Below are 17,857 nucleotides of genomic sequence, written 5' to 3'. Positions count from 1 at the left end.
ATGCCCTAAAACCCAGAAAAACAAAATTTTTGCAAGCAGTTCGTGTTTTGCCATTTTTTCAATCTCAAGTCATTCCTTGACCCTGAAATCAACTATAGATTCATGGAGCATGAATTTCAACCATTATTCAACAATATGGAGTTTATATAAGGCGTTGAAATCATTAAAAAATAGGGAATCTGAGATTTTAAGAAAACCCACAAACTCATCCATAATCTCTTCATGAATAAAAGTTCCTCTGAAGATATGATTTCTTTAAGTCAACCTTACCTGTGAGAATGTGGTAGTGTGGGATTCACCTTGAGAAAGGATTGAATCCATCCTAGAGGGCACCTTAGTTTGTTGACTTGATTTAAAGCCACTATTTAGTGTTTCACAGATTTTATTATTTTAGTACTTGGTTGTTTTTCTTTCATTCTTCTTGTTATTTCATCATTTGTCACATTGTAACCCATGACATTTGATTTAATGAAATCTATTCATTCTTATCTTTCAGTTGGTCTATGGTTATGCGTAGAAAGATTCAGGATCTACTTGCCTCTAAAAGGACTCTATGGTTTGACAATCAATAGATCTTTCTTCTATACTCTTTGGTGCAAAAGAGTCTACAACCAAAGAGAGTGCAAATAAAATCAAATAACGAAAAATACAAATTCAACCACTTAAGCTCTGTTTGATTTTTGAAAATTAAGCTTATAAACACTACTTCCATCTATAAGTTTCTACATTTTGTTATCTACTTTCTACTAATCTTTTAAGAAACCAAGCGAAATTTTGAAAACTAAAAAAGTAGTTTTAAAAAACTTGTTTCTAGAATTTGACAAGGAATCCAAGTGTTTCTTTAACACTGGTGAAAGCCATAATTGAAAAATTATGAGGAAACAAGTATAAGCTTTTTAAAAAAGAAATTGTTACTAGACGGGACCTTAAGGATAAATACAAATTAAAATTATTAGACCATAAAAGTAATAAAAACAGAACAAAGGGCATATCCAAGAACCAATGAAGAGCTTAAAAAAAATGTTCCTCTTTCTCTTATTCCAAATTGTAAATCTTTCTTGACACCTATAGGTGGTTGGAAGTCAATTAAACCTTTGTATTTTTTTTTTCTTTTTTTTTAATAAGAAACAAAAACTTATATTCAAAGGAGAACAAAAGAGGACATCCTAAGGGCAGGGGTTGAGAAGACCCCCAAAGTGCTATTGAATAAGAGCCTTATGATCAATGAATTTATTTTTCTTCCCTAAACAAGATGAACTTGTGTTGGCAATGAATCAGGTAATAGTTCTGAATAGATACAACTGAAACAAGCGAATTATTTTGAAATTGGAGAAAAATAACTCTAATTGAGCTAATTGAAAGATGAGAATGAAGCTGTAAAATTGATCAACATCCAAGTTTTTGAAATGCATAAATAATTGGCAAGTTTCATATCTACTTCTGAAGAGAAATTATAATGCACTAACTCAGAATGTATGTTGGACTAGGAATTAGAAAGAAAAAAAGGTAAGTGATATACTGACTGGTCTTAAGAAAAAAGTAAGCAATATGCAAGATAAGAGAAATTAGAAGGAATTCAAAACTTAATGATATTAAAGATGTCTACTGACTTAACATTATTCCACTACCACTTGATCACCACCATTGCTAGGTGTTAGGTTATTGACAATGAAACATCAAATGTCATATAATTGGTGGACCCCAATTCCAAGAACCAAGCAAAAGCATCATGAAGAAGAGAATCTGAAGGGGGTGGAGAAGCTGATTCTGGGTATGGTGGTGGGAAAAAGGGGTTTTGATTGGGAGATTGAAAGTTATTGATGTAGGCCCTGAGGTTATTAACTTAGTGAGCAATAACTGTGGTTCAGTTGTATGGTAACAAAAATGCAATTCACCCAAACTTATCACAAATCTGACATTCAGGTCTGGTTTAACTAAAGGTTTTTGAATCCTACGATTTTTGACAATTTTGAGCTTGTCAAGTAATCTAGATTGAGTGTACGGGCAGCTTGCATGTAGGTACATTTCAACTATTTTCATAAGACAATTACTTGACCTTATCATATTTGATTGTCAAACCAACTCACACGATGTTAAATCATAAGTAGATGACTACTATGACTCGAACTCATTTCTACGGGAGGTTTAAATTTTGATCGGGTTGAAAATCCTTCAGTCTGCTCAAGCAAAGTCTATCAAATCAACAATGGTTTGTTTCTCAGCTGAAATTCATAGCTTAGTGGTAGACCTATAACATCCTCTGAAAAAGGTTGGCCTCTTAGATTTTGCATGGAAGCAATGGAAGAATTGCATTTAGAACCTAGACCATTAAGAATCTGAGAGAGATAATCTTGAAAACTAGTGTTTTCAATATTATTTTCCACTCATAGGAAAAAATTAATAAAAACATATTCAAATTGAGAAAATGATTTTTTTTTTAATTATTTAAATTATTTAAATTTAAATTTTTGGGTTTGTTTGCATCCACAATCACACATTTTTTAACTACAAAGTATTTTTCTTTTATAATAATAATAATAATGGCAATAATTATGGACTACAAACAATGATTTTAAACCCATAATAAGTTTTACCTTTTACTAGCTACTTAATCATAATTCTTCCAATCAATTCTGGAAACAAAAGTAAACTATTTTCATCAAACACATCCTCAAAAACTAAAACTTTGTACCATTCTGAATTTCTTTTATTCTCACTTTCTCAGAGTAGTTGACAATGGGAGCAAATAACTTGTACATTGTTATCCACAAATGTGATTTGAATTTGATTTATCCATATTCTGAAAACTAAGTTCAAAATAATATATTACACATCATGTTCTTAATTAGACTCAATCAGACTATCCATAAATATTTTACACTAATACTTCACCCACACAATAAGGGGGAAAAAAAAAGAAACGAAAAATAACATCCTAATTAACAAAAGTAAATCCTCACATATTTGCAGACGTTATTCTTTCCCACCAAGAGTTTGAATTATTGCTTCCAAGAGCTTAATATCCTTGTCACGTTTGTCGATTTCTTCTTGCTTCGTGCGTAATTCATCCATATGCAGTTGAAATACCTCTGCAGCATAGCAATCGGTGACTTATTTTTAGTTGACAACCCTCTACATTATCATTCAATAACATCAACACAGAAATAGTAAAGAACACCCATCTCCTTGGAAAAATTCCCTACGGTACCCATGAAGAATAATAATTGCACATTAATAAATTTCAGTCTTTTGCTTTCATTATTTACCATTTTCATAAGAGACCATTTCATTGAGATGGTATGAAATAATTCTGTGTCTCCATATCACAATTTTCAGTCGGGAACAATACTTTTTTGGACACTAAGTTTTGAGTCTAGTTTCTATTTCTATTTGGTCCCTAGGTTTTAAATGTTACACATTTGCTCTTTTAAGTTTTGAGTTTTGTTTGAATCTAGTCCCTAAAGTTTCAAAGTGGCATAATTTTACTCTTGAAATTTGAGTTTTGCTTCAATCTGGTCCCTAGGTTTCAAATTTACATTTTTAACCTCAATTTTCATTAAATACTTACTTTCAATCATTTGCATCAATTTCTATTAATTAATTGAAAATAATTATGAAGTGAAATTTTAAATTTAATTTCAAAAGTGATAAAAAATAGTGAAACTTAATTGATTATAATTTTTTTTAATGATTTATAATTTATTAACATAAATTAACACTAACGACGAAAAATGAGTAGTTAGGCAATCATCGAAGTTAAAAGTATAAATCTTCAAACATAGGGACCAAATTGAAGTAACACTCAAATATCAAGGATAAAATTGTAACATTTTGAAACCTAGAGACTGAATTGAAACTAAACTCAAAATTTAAAGACTAAAGGCCCGTTTGGAACCATTTTTTTCTTTTGAAAATTAAGCCTATAGACACTACTTCCACCTCCAAATTTCTTCATTTATTATCTACTTTTCACAATGGTTTAAAAAACCAAGCCAAATTTTGAGAACTAAAAAAAAAGTAACTTTAAAAAAGTTGTTTTTGTTTTTAGAATTTGGCTTAGAATTCAACCATTGTACTTAAGATAGATGCAAATTATTGTAAGAAATGTGGATGAGATGAGCTTAATTTTCAAAAACAAAAACAAAAAACATAGTTACTAAACGGGGTCTAAATGTGTAACATTTTGAAACCTAGGGACTAAATAAAATTGACACAACCTAGGGACCAACAAAATATTTTTTCCTTTCATTTAATTTTTAATTTTTAATTTTATTTCATCAGGACTCTACAAAAGTTAACGTCTTCATACGAGACTAGGAGGAATCCATAGACTATCGAGTTCACCCAAATAAAATAAAAAAGAAAATAGGGAAAATAATTCAACTTTCTCCAAATTATGACATAATGGATAATGTTTCTAAAACAGGCAAAATACTGAAAAATATACCCTAGACACCACCAAAGCCGGCCTGTCATTCCTTTATAATTCCAATTTCCGCTCTTTGAAGATTAGTATAAAATATTTAACCCAATAGCCGCACTGATTGGTAGAGCTCGAGTGAAACAAATAAGGAAGACGTTTTAGATTATGTAAACAATATAAAATTGATTCCATTAGTGCAGAATCACCAATATTTCAAGGTATATATTGACCTCAACTATGTAACTCCAGAGAACAGCCTACTGAACTAAAACTTCTGAAAGAAGTTTTACTCCCTTCTGTTCTGTTCTGTTGAAGATGAGAGTATTTCTGACAAACTCATACAAAAATTTGAGTTATGTAACCATGCTCATTTATCTTAATAATAAATTTGCATTTTTGTTTCTCTCCTTTTTAGCACCCACCCAAAGTTGCATGAACTAACAAAAATAGTTAGGTGCAACGTCACATTTTAAATATCACAATGTCACAACGTTCTGTTCATTTTAAATATCACAACGTTCTGTTCTGTTGGAAATGTATATCACAATGTCATCTCCAATCACACGACTTCGACAAAACACAGCCAAACCCCACAACGCTGAAGGCCAAATAGACAGATTGCTGCTCAACAGATAAACTGATGATTTTAAGTCGAATAAAGAAAAAGAATACTGTGGTAAAATTTTAAACAGTCATTTCTATTGTACATTTCCAAACAAAAAACTGTGGTCTCTTATCTTAAAAAGAAATTCATTGGAAATAGAAGAGTTTATTAATAATTCACTTGACAAAATAAATCACTCCACTCCTTTTGCGGGTTTGTATCTTTTAAGAATTAATCTCTTCCCATTACTTCAATGACGCTTCTCAATCAAAACTGACAAGATGAATCATGTTCACAAAAATGTCTCAATGCAAAAGAAAAGAATGCTAATAAAACGTTGTAGCGAAGCCTGGGAGAATGATATAGAAATCTTTCCAACTTGGGAATGTTTGAGTATGATGGCAAGGTTAATCTATTAATATTTTTATTTAGAAATTAAAATGGACTAAAGGTCAAGAAAATTAAAAGAGGCTGTAAAAAAGTAAGATATTTCATACTTGTAGTGTTCTCGAGCTCTCTGGTGACCTCCTGCACATGTAGTTCAGCAGCTCTTTGTGCTGCCTCAGCCTGACGTTTTTCTGATCGAGCATGGGCAGCAGCAGTGATAGCAGCATCAAGTTCCCTTTCCAAAGTCTCAACCCTTTGTTCAAGAACCTAGCAAAAGATTATTTCATTATCATAACCGGTGGGCAAAATTGCATCATACATCAGCAATATACAGAAACCAAATGACATGCAATTTCAACAACCAACATCACTTAAGCTCATGTGTATGATCTTTGATCTTTATATGCTGCGGTGGATGTTAAATCAAGTGATTTACGAGTCCATTGTAATCTAAATAGTAGTAAGAAGATTTGTAAAAGAAAGACCAACCAGTATCAAAACCCAATAATAAAGTAGTTGTATTCAAATATAGAATGCAAGATACTAAATGTATTTTTCTATTTAAAATCATCCTACAAACTTAATTTTAAAAAATATAACTTAATGCACCAAGATGCTGAAAGCCCAGGCAAGTACCAGATATTTCTCGTTTATGGGTATTTGGAACAAAAAATCTTCTACAACATTCCAGCCTCCAGGCAAACTTGTCAAAGAAAAAGTTCCAAGAGCATTCCTTTTGCCCATTGAACTTTGGGATCCATCCAATGCAATCAATCCATTCTATTGAGATCGATTCGATCGATTCCATCCCGTCTCATATCCTATACAACATGTAGTTGAGGGATTCTGCATGAGAGGGTCTCTTCTATAATGAGGGCTTAGCCTACAGGTTGTGTAGTCAAGTTCCTATGGAAAGGGTCGAGAGGTTCATCAAGGGGTACCTTGATGATAGACTTCAATGGGTTGTTGGAGTGAACCCGTTGTTAGGCTTAGCCAAGCTTAATGTGAGGTCGTGATACGCTTTGTTACCTAGGGTTGGTGCCTTAGGGTCTGTCCATGTAAGGATGACATGCTTTGTAACAACTATTCCTGTATACTAGAATTGTACAGAGAGGTTGGGATGGAGTTTCCCATAAGGCAATAAAGGTTGACATTGTGTGGCTTTGTTGTGTGTTGGCTTGCTCTTACTTGTCCAACGAACATTGTGTGAACCGTGAAGGAGGTTGTTGTGAGTCAAGTTCCAAAGAGAGGCTTGGGAGAGTTGAGGAGAGTGGTTACTTTTGCACTAACCTTATGTTACAAACCATACTAAGGTAAGGTAAGGAATGCTGGCTAAGAGGAGTCCTAAAGTCTAGTCCCACGGTCCATGATATGGGTAGGCAGACTAGAGAGCCTCTAAGTGCTGCACGATGTGAAAAATTTGTGTTCAAGATTTAGCCTCATGACATGTGATATCAGAGCCAGGTTTTTAATAACTGGTTGACTTGGAGAATGGAGGCCGAGATTAGAAGATGTCAAAAATCTTGGTCCCTAGCCTAAACGATGTCAAAAATCTTGGTCCTCAGCCTAAATGTTAACATACTAAAGAGGAATAGATGCACAACTATCCCTAGATCCCTTCGATTGGAAGATGATTAAAAAAACTCATGAAGCCCCTCCCTAGACTCCACATAGGGCACGTCCTTGATCATTCATACACTCTTCACTCCAAGGCTACGTAATAAGTAGCTGAGTGGCATCTGAGATAGTCATCTCCCATGGACGAGGCTCATTTGACCAACCATTCAAGTAATAAAGCAGAACTACATGCATCTTCTGGTTCTGAATTGCATGAAGAGGTTCCTTGGTCCATGTCAACCCATTTTCAATTGCTATAGTTGATTCCATGTTCAATGCGATTAGGCATTCTGGCTTGGGTTGCACTCATGGTATTAACCCTATACGATCCTCAAGAAAAATTCTGGTGGCAAGGGTTTCGTGATGTCTAGAAATACCATACCATACAAGGTCTTGGATCAAAAGCTCCAAATGGGGAAAAAAATAAATAAATAATTTTTAAAACCATACTGTCTCCAAGAGTTAACCTTCGAGTGGATGAAGCCTCGAGCCTCCTTAGGGACTAGTCAAGTGAGCCATGTGCTGATTGCAAAGATTGAGGTCCCCCATACACCAATTATAACTATAAGATAAATAAATAAAGTACTTGACACTTGTCATCATCCAACATTCCCTTGCTCTCCAGCATCAATATTTTTTAACTCCATATGTTCATAATGGAGTTATAGTGCTTCAACTTCCTCAATGCTCCACAAGCCCTTAAACTGATCCTTGGATTCTCCCGACCCAGTGAGTACATTAGTATCTCTTTGTTTAATATCCCTCTCCATTACGTGCATGCCTCAATTTTTACCTGAGAGCTGGTCATCTCCACCCACTACTTCTGCAGAAGTTCACTACTCTACACAGTGCATCCATTTCCCGAAGAAGGTCTTCGAAGATCAGGTGTACGTACCCACTGGTACTTCAAAGACCCCACATTCAAAATGGTCTCTTGACAGGATCTAATTAAGAGAATGACTTCCTGACTCTGCCAAAGCTGCTAGTCCTTTGGGCAATCCCTAACTCCCCCATTCCCCAACATTCCATAGCAAAATTGAAATTTCAAACCCGATTTCAGATATCTAAGCAACCTCGATCAACATGTATATCACTCCGATTCTGTATATAGCATGCAAAATAACATTTAGATCGGTAATACGAGCGAGGGCAATTTTCAATAATCATCCTCCAGAAATCCCATCAGTTCATCACTCCACCCATTTTCAAATAGCAAAATCGAAATTCCAAACCAAAAATGAGATTAAAAAAATACCCCACTACAGAACAAGAAAAAGAAATCAAGGGAGAGTCTAGTAACCTTAATCGTCCTTGCTTGTTGGGAGCACAATGAAGCTCTGGCAAACGTCTCGTCGTCTACATAGACGGCTTTCTTCAGTAAAAGCTTCTGGAGTGACTCTAGGTTGGAGGCCATCTCTGTGAGATTGGCTACGGCACCGCTCCATCTGTCCGTTCCTTTGCCCTTGTCCTCCATGATCCGAATCTTCTCCGACGCTAATTATCGTTCAACTTCATGATCCGTGTAGAGACTTAGCGAGGGAGCTAAGAACCCACCCGATCATGCTTTGCATTCGATGAGAACTTTCGATGTTTCCGCTTTATCGTTCTTAGATTTGCTATTTGTGCCAAATTTCATTCCATAAAGTCAAATTAAATTACCTATTTTTAATTCTTATGGTTTTCATTTGATTTCAAATTGATTTGTGGGCAATTTTGGTTTTGTTTTTTAATTTAATTTAATTTTTTAAGTACAAATAACCACTTTTCAGGAGTCTAAATAGAAAATGACCCAAGGATTGAAATTAAATGAGATGTGCTCTTTGCTTGCATTAATGTCCTATGAATTTACCAATTTATCTTTGAAATCTATGTGCGTTCATACATGTTGAGAAGGCCACCCAATGCTCAATGCACGATGTCCGATGACCAATGGCTTGTGCTTGATGGTATATCTTCCATGCTCGATGATCGCTACATAGTACTCGATTTTCGACACCAACTTGACTTTTTGAATTCTTAAATACCCACTTAAAACATATTTCATCATTTTAACTCCTTTTACAATATTTTCGCCACTTCTCTCTTGTCTTTTCCATCTTACGTTGGACTACACCTTTTTATACCAATTCTCTCTGGAACAGGTAACATTCGTTTTTTTCACTTCGTTTTAGTTTTTTTTTTTTTCCATTTTCATGTAACACTTCTCTCGAGTCTCTATTTTTTGTTTTTTGCATTTCCATTTCATTTTTGTTTTTGCACGGTCGTTTTCGCATTAGTTTCATTTTCATTTCGTTTTCTTTTTATATTTTTTGCATTTCAATTCCCCATAATTAGTAAAGGAGGGATGGTTCGAAAGAAATGTTCGAGCAACAAGCAACACCATTCAAATCGAGTTTCGATCATCGATTATCGAGTCTCATGTAGCAAGCAAAAATATCATATAGAGAGCATCGAGTATCATGTATCTTACATCAAGTATCGAGTATTTTACATAATATTACTTTTTTTTTTTTGGATTTTTGTTCTTCTATGAAATATGGCTAGACAATTGAAATTAGTTGCTCAGGATCGATTTCTAGGCCAAACAACCAGCTTATCATCTCACATTGAGACTGTGAATAAGATAGTGAAAGCGAAGCTTACCACCACTCAACTTGCCATCTTCAAGTAAACGATGTTTAGATGGTTTGTAGATATGAACATTATATTTAATAGCTCATTAGTCTATTATATCTTATTAAGGAGGTGCATGACTATAGGAAGGATGTATGGCGTTTGATCTAAATGGTACAATTTAACCTTCTCCCAAGAAGAATTCTTATTGGTGACAAGATTGTGGTGGTCACTTAATCGAGTTGTGAGGAAGGTTGAAGGTGAAACAACTGAATAATTATGCAATAAGTACTTAAAGAATGATTTTGCAGAGGACATTCACATTAGTACCTTAGAATCACTGTACAAGGAGATGGAGTTCGAAATGACATGGAGGCCATAAAAATTACATTGGTCTATAACACTGAGTTAGCTATGATGGGGGAAGAGAAGACGAGGGGCAATATCGACAGTTCAATGATGTGGAGAGGATTTGGAATACTTCAATAGCTTCGATTGAGAACATGCAATATAGGAGAAGACATTACAAGGACTACAAAGAGCATTGAAAGTTAAGGTTGAAACGTACAAGAAGAGGTTGAAGAACAATAAGAACTACATTGTTAAGTATAATCTATTGGGGTTTCCTCATACATTCCAAATAATTGTGATTCCTTATTTCATATATCGCTTACTACATTTCATGTTTTATAATCGTTAATTAATTTATGGTAGGTATGGACATACAAAATCATATCAACGATGGTCGAAAAAGTTACAACCCAATTAAATAACAATTCTGTACCTCGATTCTTGAGATGGGAGTGTTCATACTCATTACCTACCAGAATAATGCAACGAGACGTGTTTGACTCCAACAAGGTTAATACTTAATTAATATTTACATATTTAAAGTTGTGTCAGTTGTGCATGTAACTCATATTGTTTTGTTGTTTGTGCAAATAGTGATCACTCCCACACACTCATGTATGATATTGAGAAGCAATATAGGGGCACTTAGGTTGAGAAATGACTCATTTACAAACCCAATGATGTCGGGACGAGCCCATCAGAATCACGTTCATCATAGCATGATGAGGATGGTCATAGTTATTATGTTGATTACGAGACTCATGAGCACGAGACTTACGATCTTGAGACTCACGAGCACGAGACTCATAAGCACGAGTCTCACGACCCTGAGACTAGGGTTGGCAAAAAAATTTGTGGGTACCTGCCTCGATCGAGGTAGGAATCCTTCGTTTAATCAGGGATGAGGGTCAAACTGGGAAATTTTTTAGGGTATCAGATCGGAGATGGGGCGAGGATGAGAAAAAGAGTATCCACGCCCGACCCCGACCCCGTCCCCGATTAGAATTTATTATTATTTTATATATTATTTTATCCATAAGTAACTATTTTATTTAATAAAAAAATTATAGTAAAATGGAAGCCCAACCAACCACTCAAGCCCAGAAACCCAAACCTAAACCTAATAAAGTAATAATCTCAAATTCTCCTCATCTCTTTCACTCCCAAGTGCAAGTCCCATGGCCAACCACTCATTCTCCCCATCTCTTTCACTTTTATTTTCCTTTCTTACTTCGTTTAACGACCATCGCCACCCATCCACGAGTGGCTACTGCTACCACTATCGTTGAGACGAGTTTCGCGATCGCCGCCATTGGTGTTTCTACCTAAATCTCCATTGTTTTTTTCATCTTCAAATCTATTTGTAGTCACTTTTCACTTTATTTTGTTCTAAACTTTTGAGAACTAATTTCTGCACCTATATATATGGTCCATTTTTTTTTTCTGTTTTGTCAAACTCAAAATTCTTCATGTTTTGTTTTGCATAAAGTTTATAGAGGGAGAAAAGAAGGCATTAGAGTCATTCAAAAACCAGAGGAAAGGGAAATCGGGGATGGCTCCCCGCGGGGACCCATTTCCTCCAATAAGGAATCCTCATCCCTGTCCTCACCTTCAATTAGCAAGGATGCGGATGGGGATAAAGATGGGCTAAATAGCCTCTGTGAGGGCTAGGATGGGGAATCCTTCCTTGCTCCACCCCAGCCCCGTTGTCAACCCTACGCGAGACTCACCATCCCGATACTCACGAGCACGCGACTCATTAGCTAGAGATTTTCCATTCATAGATTACTCAAGGACTTAGATGATAAGGTATTGAGAATGGAGAATAAATTGGGGGATGTCTAGTCAGACTGCAACAGATAAAGTTTGACTTGGGTGAGATAAAAGTCGATATGCAAACCATCACCAGTGTACTTCATTCACTATGTCGATTATGTAATACAACCTAATGCAAACTATAAGTTTTAGTTTTTGACCTAACCCATTTCTTTAAATATTAGGACAATTAGAGGTTCGATCCAATTTTGAGCAAAACCAATGACCGAACCGAACAGGCCGATTCTCAAAACCTTTGAATTGATCAAAACCAATTTGCTCGGTTTTGATTTTTGAATCGAACTGCCTTGATTTGGTTCAGACCGATTTGGATAGATTAAAACCATATTTTCTCTGTTTTTTTTTTTGGTTTTTTTATTAGCTAAGAAAAAATTTCAAAAGCATTTAAAGAAACTATTTATTCCTAAATTAGAAGAGGGGTAGAGCAACAAAAAAAAAAAAAAAAAAAAAAATTGGGTCCAAGTAAGTTTTAAACTGTTTTTAAAATTATAAACCTAACTGAAAATTAATAAATAAAAAAACGTGTAGTATAATGTTTTCTTCTAGTTGCTACCTTGTCGTGGAGGTGTAAAGATGAAGCTATCATGCATAGTTTCATGAAGGTGAAGGTGTTGATTACTGCCTTTAGCCATGTTTGGAGGTGGAAGTGTTGTCGTGGAGTACGTTGGGGAAGCAAACATAAAAAAGAGAGGTGAAAGAAGATGGGGATGATGGTTGGCGGTTACACATAACTAAGATCTATAGTTTTTATATTTTTTTTTGTATATATTATTTTCTCGATTGGGCTAGGCTTTTAAGAAATCATGGGCTGTTGGAAGTTTAGTTAATAAACACACATATATAAAATATAAATATTAAAGTTGGTCCAATTCGATTTTGTATAATTTTTTAGCCATTGAACCAAGAACCAAACCAAAAATCCTGGTTCTCTAAGCAGTGAGCTGAAAAGTTAAAAAAGTTAAAGAAACCAGATTGAGCCATTTGGTTTAATCTGGTTCGTCGATTTGGATCAAATTTCGCACACCCCTAGGGAGTGTTTAGGATAAGAAGTGGAATAGTGAGAAGTAAGAAGTTATGAAGTTTAGAGAGTTGTAAAGTATTGGGCCCACAATATAAGGAGTTAATAAGATGTAAAATTGATATCTTTTAGTCTCCTTGGGCCAAACAAGGAGTGGAATTCACAATTCCTAGTTCCTAACTCCCACTTCATAACTCTTTGGACCAATTGTACCTTTAAGGGCAATGATGTATTAAATGATGATGTCGAGAACATTGAATGTGAGTCGCATGAAAGGTATTAGAGATGTTGACCCCAGTTATAAGCCCATTCCTCCAACACCCATCGAGCCTTTTCTCATTGAGTCACTTCCAATTGAGCCACTCCCACCAATCTACAATGATCACGGGACGACAACTCTTAAAACATCTTAAACTGTACCTAATGCCATAAATATATATTTGAAGTATTGCAATTCTTCAAGCTTAAGTCCCAAGATTTTTTTTTTTTTTTTTTTAATCTTTAAAGCTTTCCCATAAGCATGCAACACGGCGCATGATTCCTCTAGCGTGCCCCTTGCAAGAGCGAAAGTAGTTTCTCTCGCACGCATGCCTTGTCATAATTGATATTAACACCAAGTTGTTGTCGTATATCCTCAATAATATGTCGCGGTTTGACAGCACAACCAACTCCAAATTTGTCTTTGATTAACTACCCAATTTATGAATGCACTAGTTTTATGTGATCGTGATTCAAAACTTCATGCTCGACCGTACACTTTGTGATCTTGAAAATACTACATCCCTCCATTTTAACTACATGAACTTCTCACTTACACATCGCGTTACACATTACACACTGTAGAGTTTTTTGTTCCATATGAATCATATTCAGAATTAACTATATATTTTATATTGTATATACAATTAACATATGTTTTTCTAAATTAATTTAAAAATTTTAAATTATTCTTTCAAAACTTTGGTCCTTTTTGATCCGTTGTGAGCTAGCAAGGGGACCAAATGAACCTACAAATTATAAGCTCCAATGATCAGAGATTAACCAATGAACTTTTTAGTTAACTAGACAACATTCAGTAACTATGAGACAAACCACTATAGACCCAAAATTGGGCTCTTATGCACTATAGAACAAGTTGCGTCTATGGATACAACCATTACATGTAAGTCGATTTTCGCTAGTTGTTCGTAATTATAGCTAGGTCAAATGTCTGTTTTATCCCTATAATTACCTTTGTTATACCCCTATAATGAACAATTTGTTTATGGTCAAATCATTAGTCAATTTCCTCCCGAGTTAGTGAGAGGGTGAGGCCCCAATATTCAAGTCCTAGAGTCAGCACTTAAGGGAACTGCTCATCTACTTACCCTCAATGGGAAGAAGTGAATTTCATCTCGTGAAATTATGTTTCCAGCTCCCTACTCGGTTAACTCACATAAATGGTAAGTTTATTGAATGGACAACGCGGGCCACTCTTACCCATGCAAATCAAATGATGAGCCCTCACAAGTAGAAGTGCATAAATCATTCAAGATTAAGATCGAGTTACATATGCTCATCCTGTGAAATATTAATCTCTCCAACGAATGGAGTTACAAAGAAAGATTAATTATTTTATGGTCCAGTCTTATACAAACTATTTGTATAGGATACCTCCACTCACATGTTTCCATATAGACGATATGGATCACAACACTTATAACAATTACAAAGTCGGTTGCATCCACAGTGTCACCAGGATAAGGCACCAAATCTTATCCATACACTATAGACCCTTTAGGTTATTATTTAAATATGATCCACCTGTATGTCAACTACATATTATTCAAATCTCATGTACATAACTTGGATTTTACTTTATTGGATTGAGTTATGCAAAAGTAAAACACAAAATAAAACAACAAATTATTTTATTAATAATCAATAAATTATTTATAGATTTACAAACTACGAGCTTAGGTTATAAAACCTAACAATCTCCCACTTGACCTAAAGCTAGTGGGACTGTATAAATACAATAAACTAGAGCATACACTATACCCAGTAATATCTCTCACTTACTCTAGACAAGATGATACATATCTCGTAGACCTCGACTTTCTAGATGACTCTTAAACACTTTAGCTGTGAGAGTTTTTGTAAAAGGATCAGCAATGTTGTGCTCTGATTCGATCTTCATAATACCACATCTCCTTGTTGCATGATCTTTCTAATTAGGTGATATTTCCTCTCTATGTGTTTTCCTTTTTTATGGTATCAAGGTTCTTTAGAGCTTGCCGTAGCACCACTGTTATCACAATAAAGTGTGATGGAAATAGATATATTTGGAACAACTTCCAAATCAATTAAGAACTTCCTAAGCTAGTTAGCTTCTTTAGCTGCTTTAGAAGCAACTACATACTTAACTTCCAAGGTAGAATCTGCAATGCATCCTTGTTTGATGTTCTACCACACTATAGCTTCATCATTCATAGTGAACACTGATCCTAATGTGGATTTCCTAGAATCCCCATCAGTCTAAAAATCAAAGTCAATATATCCCGTAAGGAACAAATCCTTATTTCCATTGTGCAACGTAGTTTACGGAGTGAGAGTCATGGTTTCAATAACGAAGGAATTTGAACTATCCTTCGTTATTCTTAAATACTTGAGGATTGTTTTAACCGTTGTCAAGTGATTTTTTTCTAAATTTGATTGATACCTACCGACAATCCCACTACAAAGCATATGTTAGGTCTTGTACACAACATGTCATAAATAAGACTGTCTACAACTGAAGCATAGGGAATCCGTCTCATATCCTTAACTTCTTGAGGTGTCTTAGGATATTGTTCCTTAGATAAAGCAATTATTGAAGGAAATCAATCACGAGGATTTCCATGAGCAGCGGAAAAAATCATTCCAAAATTACAATCATGTATGAACATTACAATTACAGTCAAAACCAGAAACAAATGGTTATGCATTCATTACAGAAATTACAACATGATACAACAAGAAATCAAGGAGAAATCTCTACGCACGTTTGTAGACTCGTCTCCACGCTCCTTGCTCACGAGTGCTCGAACGCTCATCCAACACGACCGCTACACAGCACAAACACGGCGCACTCGTCCTCAGCGATCGCCTCAGTCACGAACACCCCAACAGCATGAACGACCTCCACAGAACCTCGACGGCGTCGAGTTGAGTATGACACCACCAAGAAGGCTACCTTGGTATTCTCGGTGTGAGAATCTAGAGGGTGGGCTCTGTGTGGACTTGGTTTGAGGCAAAAGATGAAGGAAACAACAATCATGTACACAATTGGGCAAGTAGAAGAAGGCCGAACCTATCGTATAGGTCGATGTCCAATCGTTTAGCAAAAGCTAAGCGATCATCTAGAAAAAGCTAGGCGATCATCTAGTAAAAGCTAAACAATCGTTTAGCTCATCGTTTAGTTCTGTATCTGTCGCTTACAAAATATTACACGATCGTTTACCTTTTCAAGCTGTCGCTAGTAAATTCGTGTTTAGTTGACAACTTTCGTGAGATTCTTTTTGCGAGAGAGAAATTCTCAAAATCAATTTTGACAAAAAATTTACTAAAATTAGGAAACAATTTTCCTTTTATCTCACGGTTACCATAAAACTACCAATAACCTTCCACTCAATTAGTTATTAGAGAAAAAGAGATAATTATCCAATAATTAATATTATTATAAATATAAATGATAACCAACTTATCATACTATATTTATAACCTATAGTTTTAATATTTCATCTCATGAAACATATAAACCATAGTTCTTTTTCTATTCCATGGCACTTAATGTAAATCTCATTTACATTAATCCTCCACTAGATGTATCTCATACACCATACCAATCATATCATATATAATCGAATTATCTCTTGTCAATTTGAACATTTCAAATCAACATCAAGAACTGATCTTCAACTGCATCCATTAAGCTACCAAGGGGACCTTATGAACCTATAGCTCGAAGCTCCAACGGTACGTGAATAACTGACTAAACTCTTTAGTCACGGGAGCCACCATTTGTTAACTGCCAGGCACTCCACTAAAGACCAAAAGCTGAACTCTTCTTACCACAGATATATTATGTGTCTATCTTAACCAATCAAAAGTGCGACAACCCTTCACAAATCTCTCGTAAGTACAGTTGGGCCAATAACCGTTATGCCCCTATAGTTACATCTAACTCCTTAAGTACCACTGAATCCTCTAATAAATATAAGTCATAGTCCTACTATAGCCGAGTCCTCTCTTCCAAAGAGAAGCTGTGGCCACTATGTTTAAGCCCCGAAATCAACCCTTAAGGGAGCAATCTCTCTACTTATCCCTGCTTTGGGAAAGAAGTGAATTCCAATCTTGTAGATTGAGTTTCCAGCTTCCAGATCAAACAAGTCCACAAAAAGGTAGGCATGTTGAGTTGGCAATCTGGCCACTCTCACCCATACTAATCAAAGGACCGCCCTCAAAGGTAGAAGTTCACAAAACACTTAGGATTGAGGTTCGTTGAGACATAAACTTCTCCCACTTTTTTTTTCGAGAAAATGGGTGGGTGAAATGAATTGAACTATGGTCATTTAGGTGAGATGTAAGTCTCTAGTATCAACGGCGTTATATACAGAGTCTAGTCATCTCGTGGTCTGGTCTTATATAAACTTTTTGTATGGGACACCTTCGCTCACACATCTCCACATGAATAGCCAGTATCTACCATCTGTAGTAGTTTACAACACTTGCAAACCTCTATAAAGTGGGTTGAATCCGTAGTGTCACCAGGATCAAGTATCCCACCTTAATCCTTATACTACAGACCTATTTAGGTTATCACTTAAGGCATGATCCACTTGTATATCACATATACATGCTTAAATTGACATAAGATAACCAAGAAGCTTTGTTTATTGGATATGAGTAAATGCCAGAATGAAATAACAATTATTTTATTCATTAAATAATGTGTATCAATACAAACAACGAGACTCCAGGAGAATTA

At 35.3% G+C, this 17,857-nt stretch overlaps 1 protein-coding gene across 2 annotated transcripts; it reads right to left on the bottom strand.

Moving 5' to 3' along the window:
* Window positions 1-2,685: 2,685 nt before the first annotated feature.
* LOC120077075 lies at window positions 2,686-8,670 on the bottom strand. Of its 2 annotated transcripts, none has more exons than XM_039030927.1 (3): window positions 8,332-8,666; window positions 5,525-5,681; window positions 2,686-3,089 (listed from the first exon to the last, which is right to left on the bottom strand). In XM_039030927.1, the coding sequence occupies exons 1-3, from the start codon at window positions 8,503-8,505 to the stop codon at window positions 2,974-2,976; spliced, it is 447 nt and encodes a 148-aa protein (XP_038886855.1). In that variant the 5' UTR covers window positions 8,506-8,666; the 3' UTR covers window positions 2,686-2,973. The 2 variants fall into 2 exon arrangements, with proteins under 2 accessions (XP_038886855.1, XP_038886856.1); XM_039030928.1 differs by lacking the exon at window positions 2,686-3,089 and adding an exon at window positions 4,891-5,044 and having other exon boundaries at window positions 8,332-8,670.
* Between the last annotated feature and the right edge of the window lie 9,187 nt (window positions 8,671-17,857).

The sequence above is a fragment of the Benincasa hispida genome, chromosome 5 (assembly GCF_009727055.1).
Source record: "Benincasa hispida cultivar B227 chromosome 5, ASM972705v1, whole genome shotgun sequence".
NCBI lineage: Eukaryota > Viridiplantae > Streptophyta > Magnoliopsida > Cucurbitales > Cucurbitaceae > Benincasa > Benincasa hispida.
The sequence above is the reverse complement of the archived record's forward strand: the minus strand, read 5'-3'. Positions and strand labels throughout refer to the sequence as shown.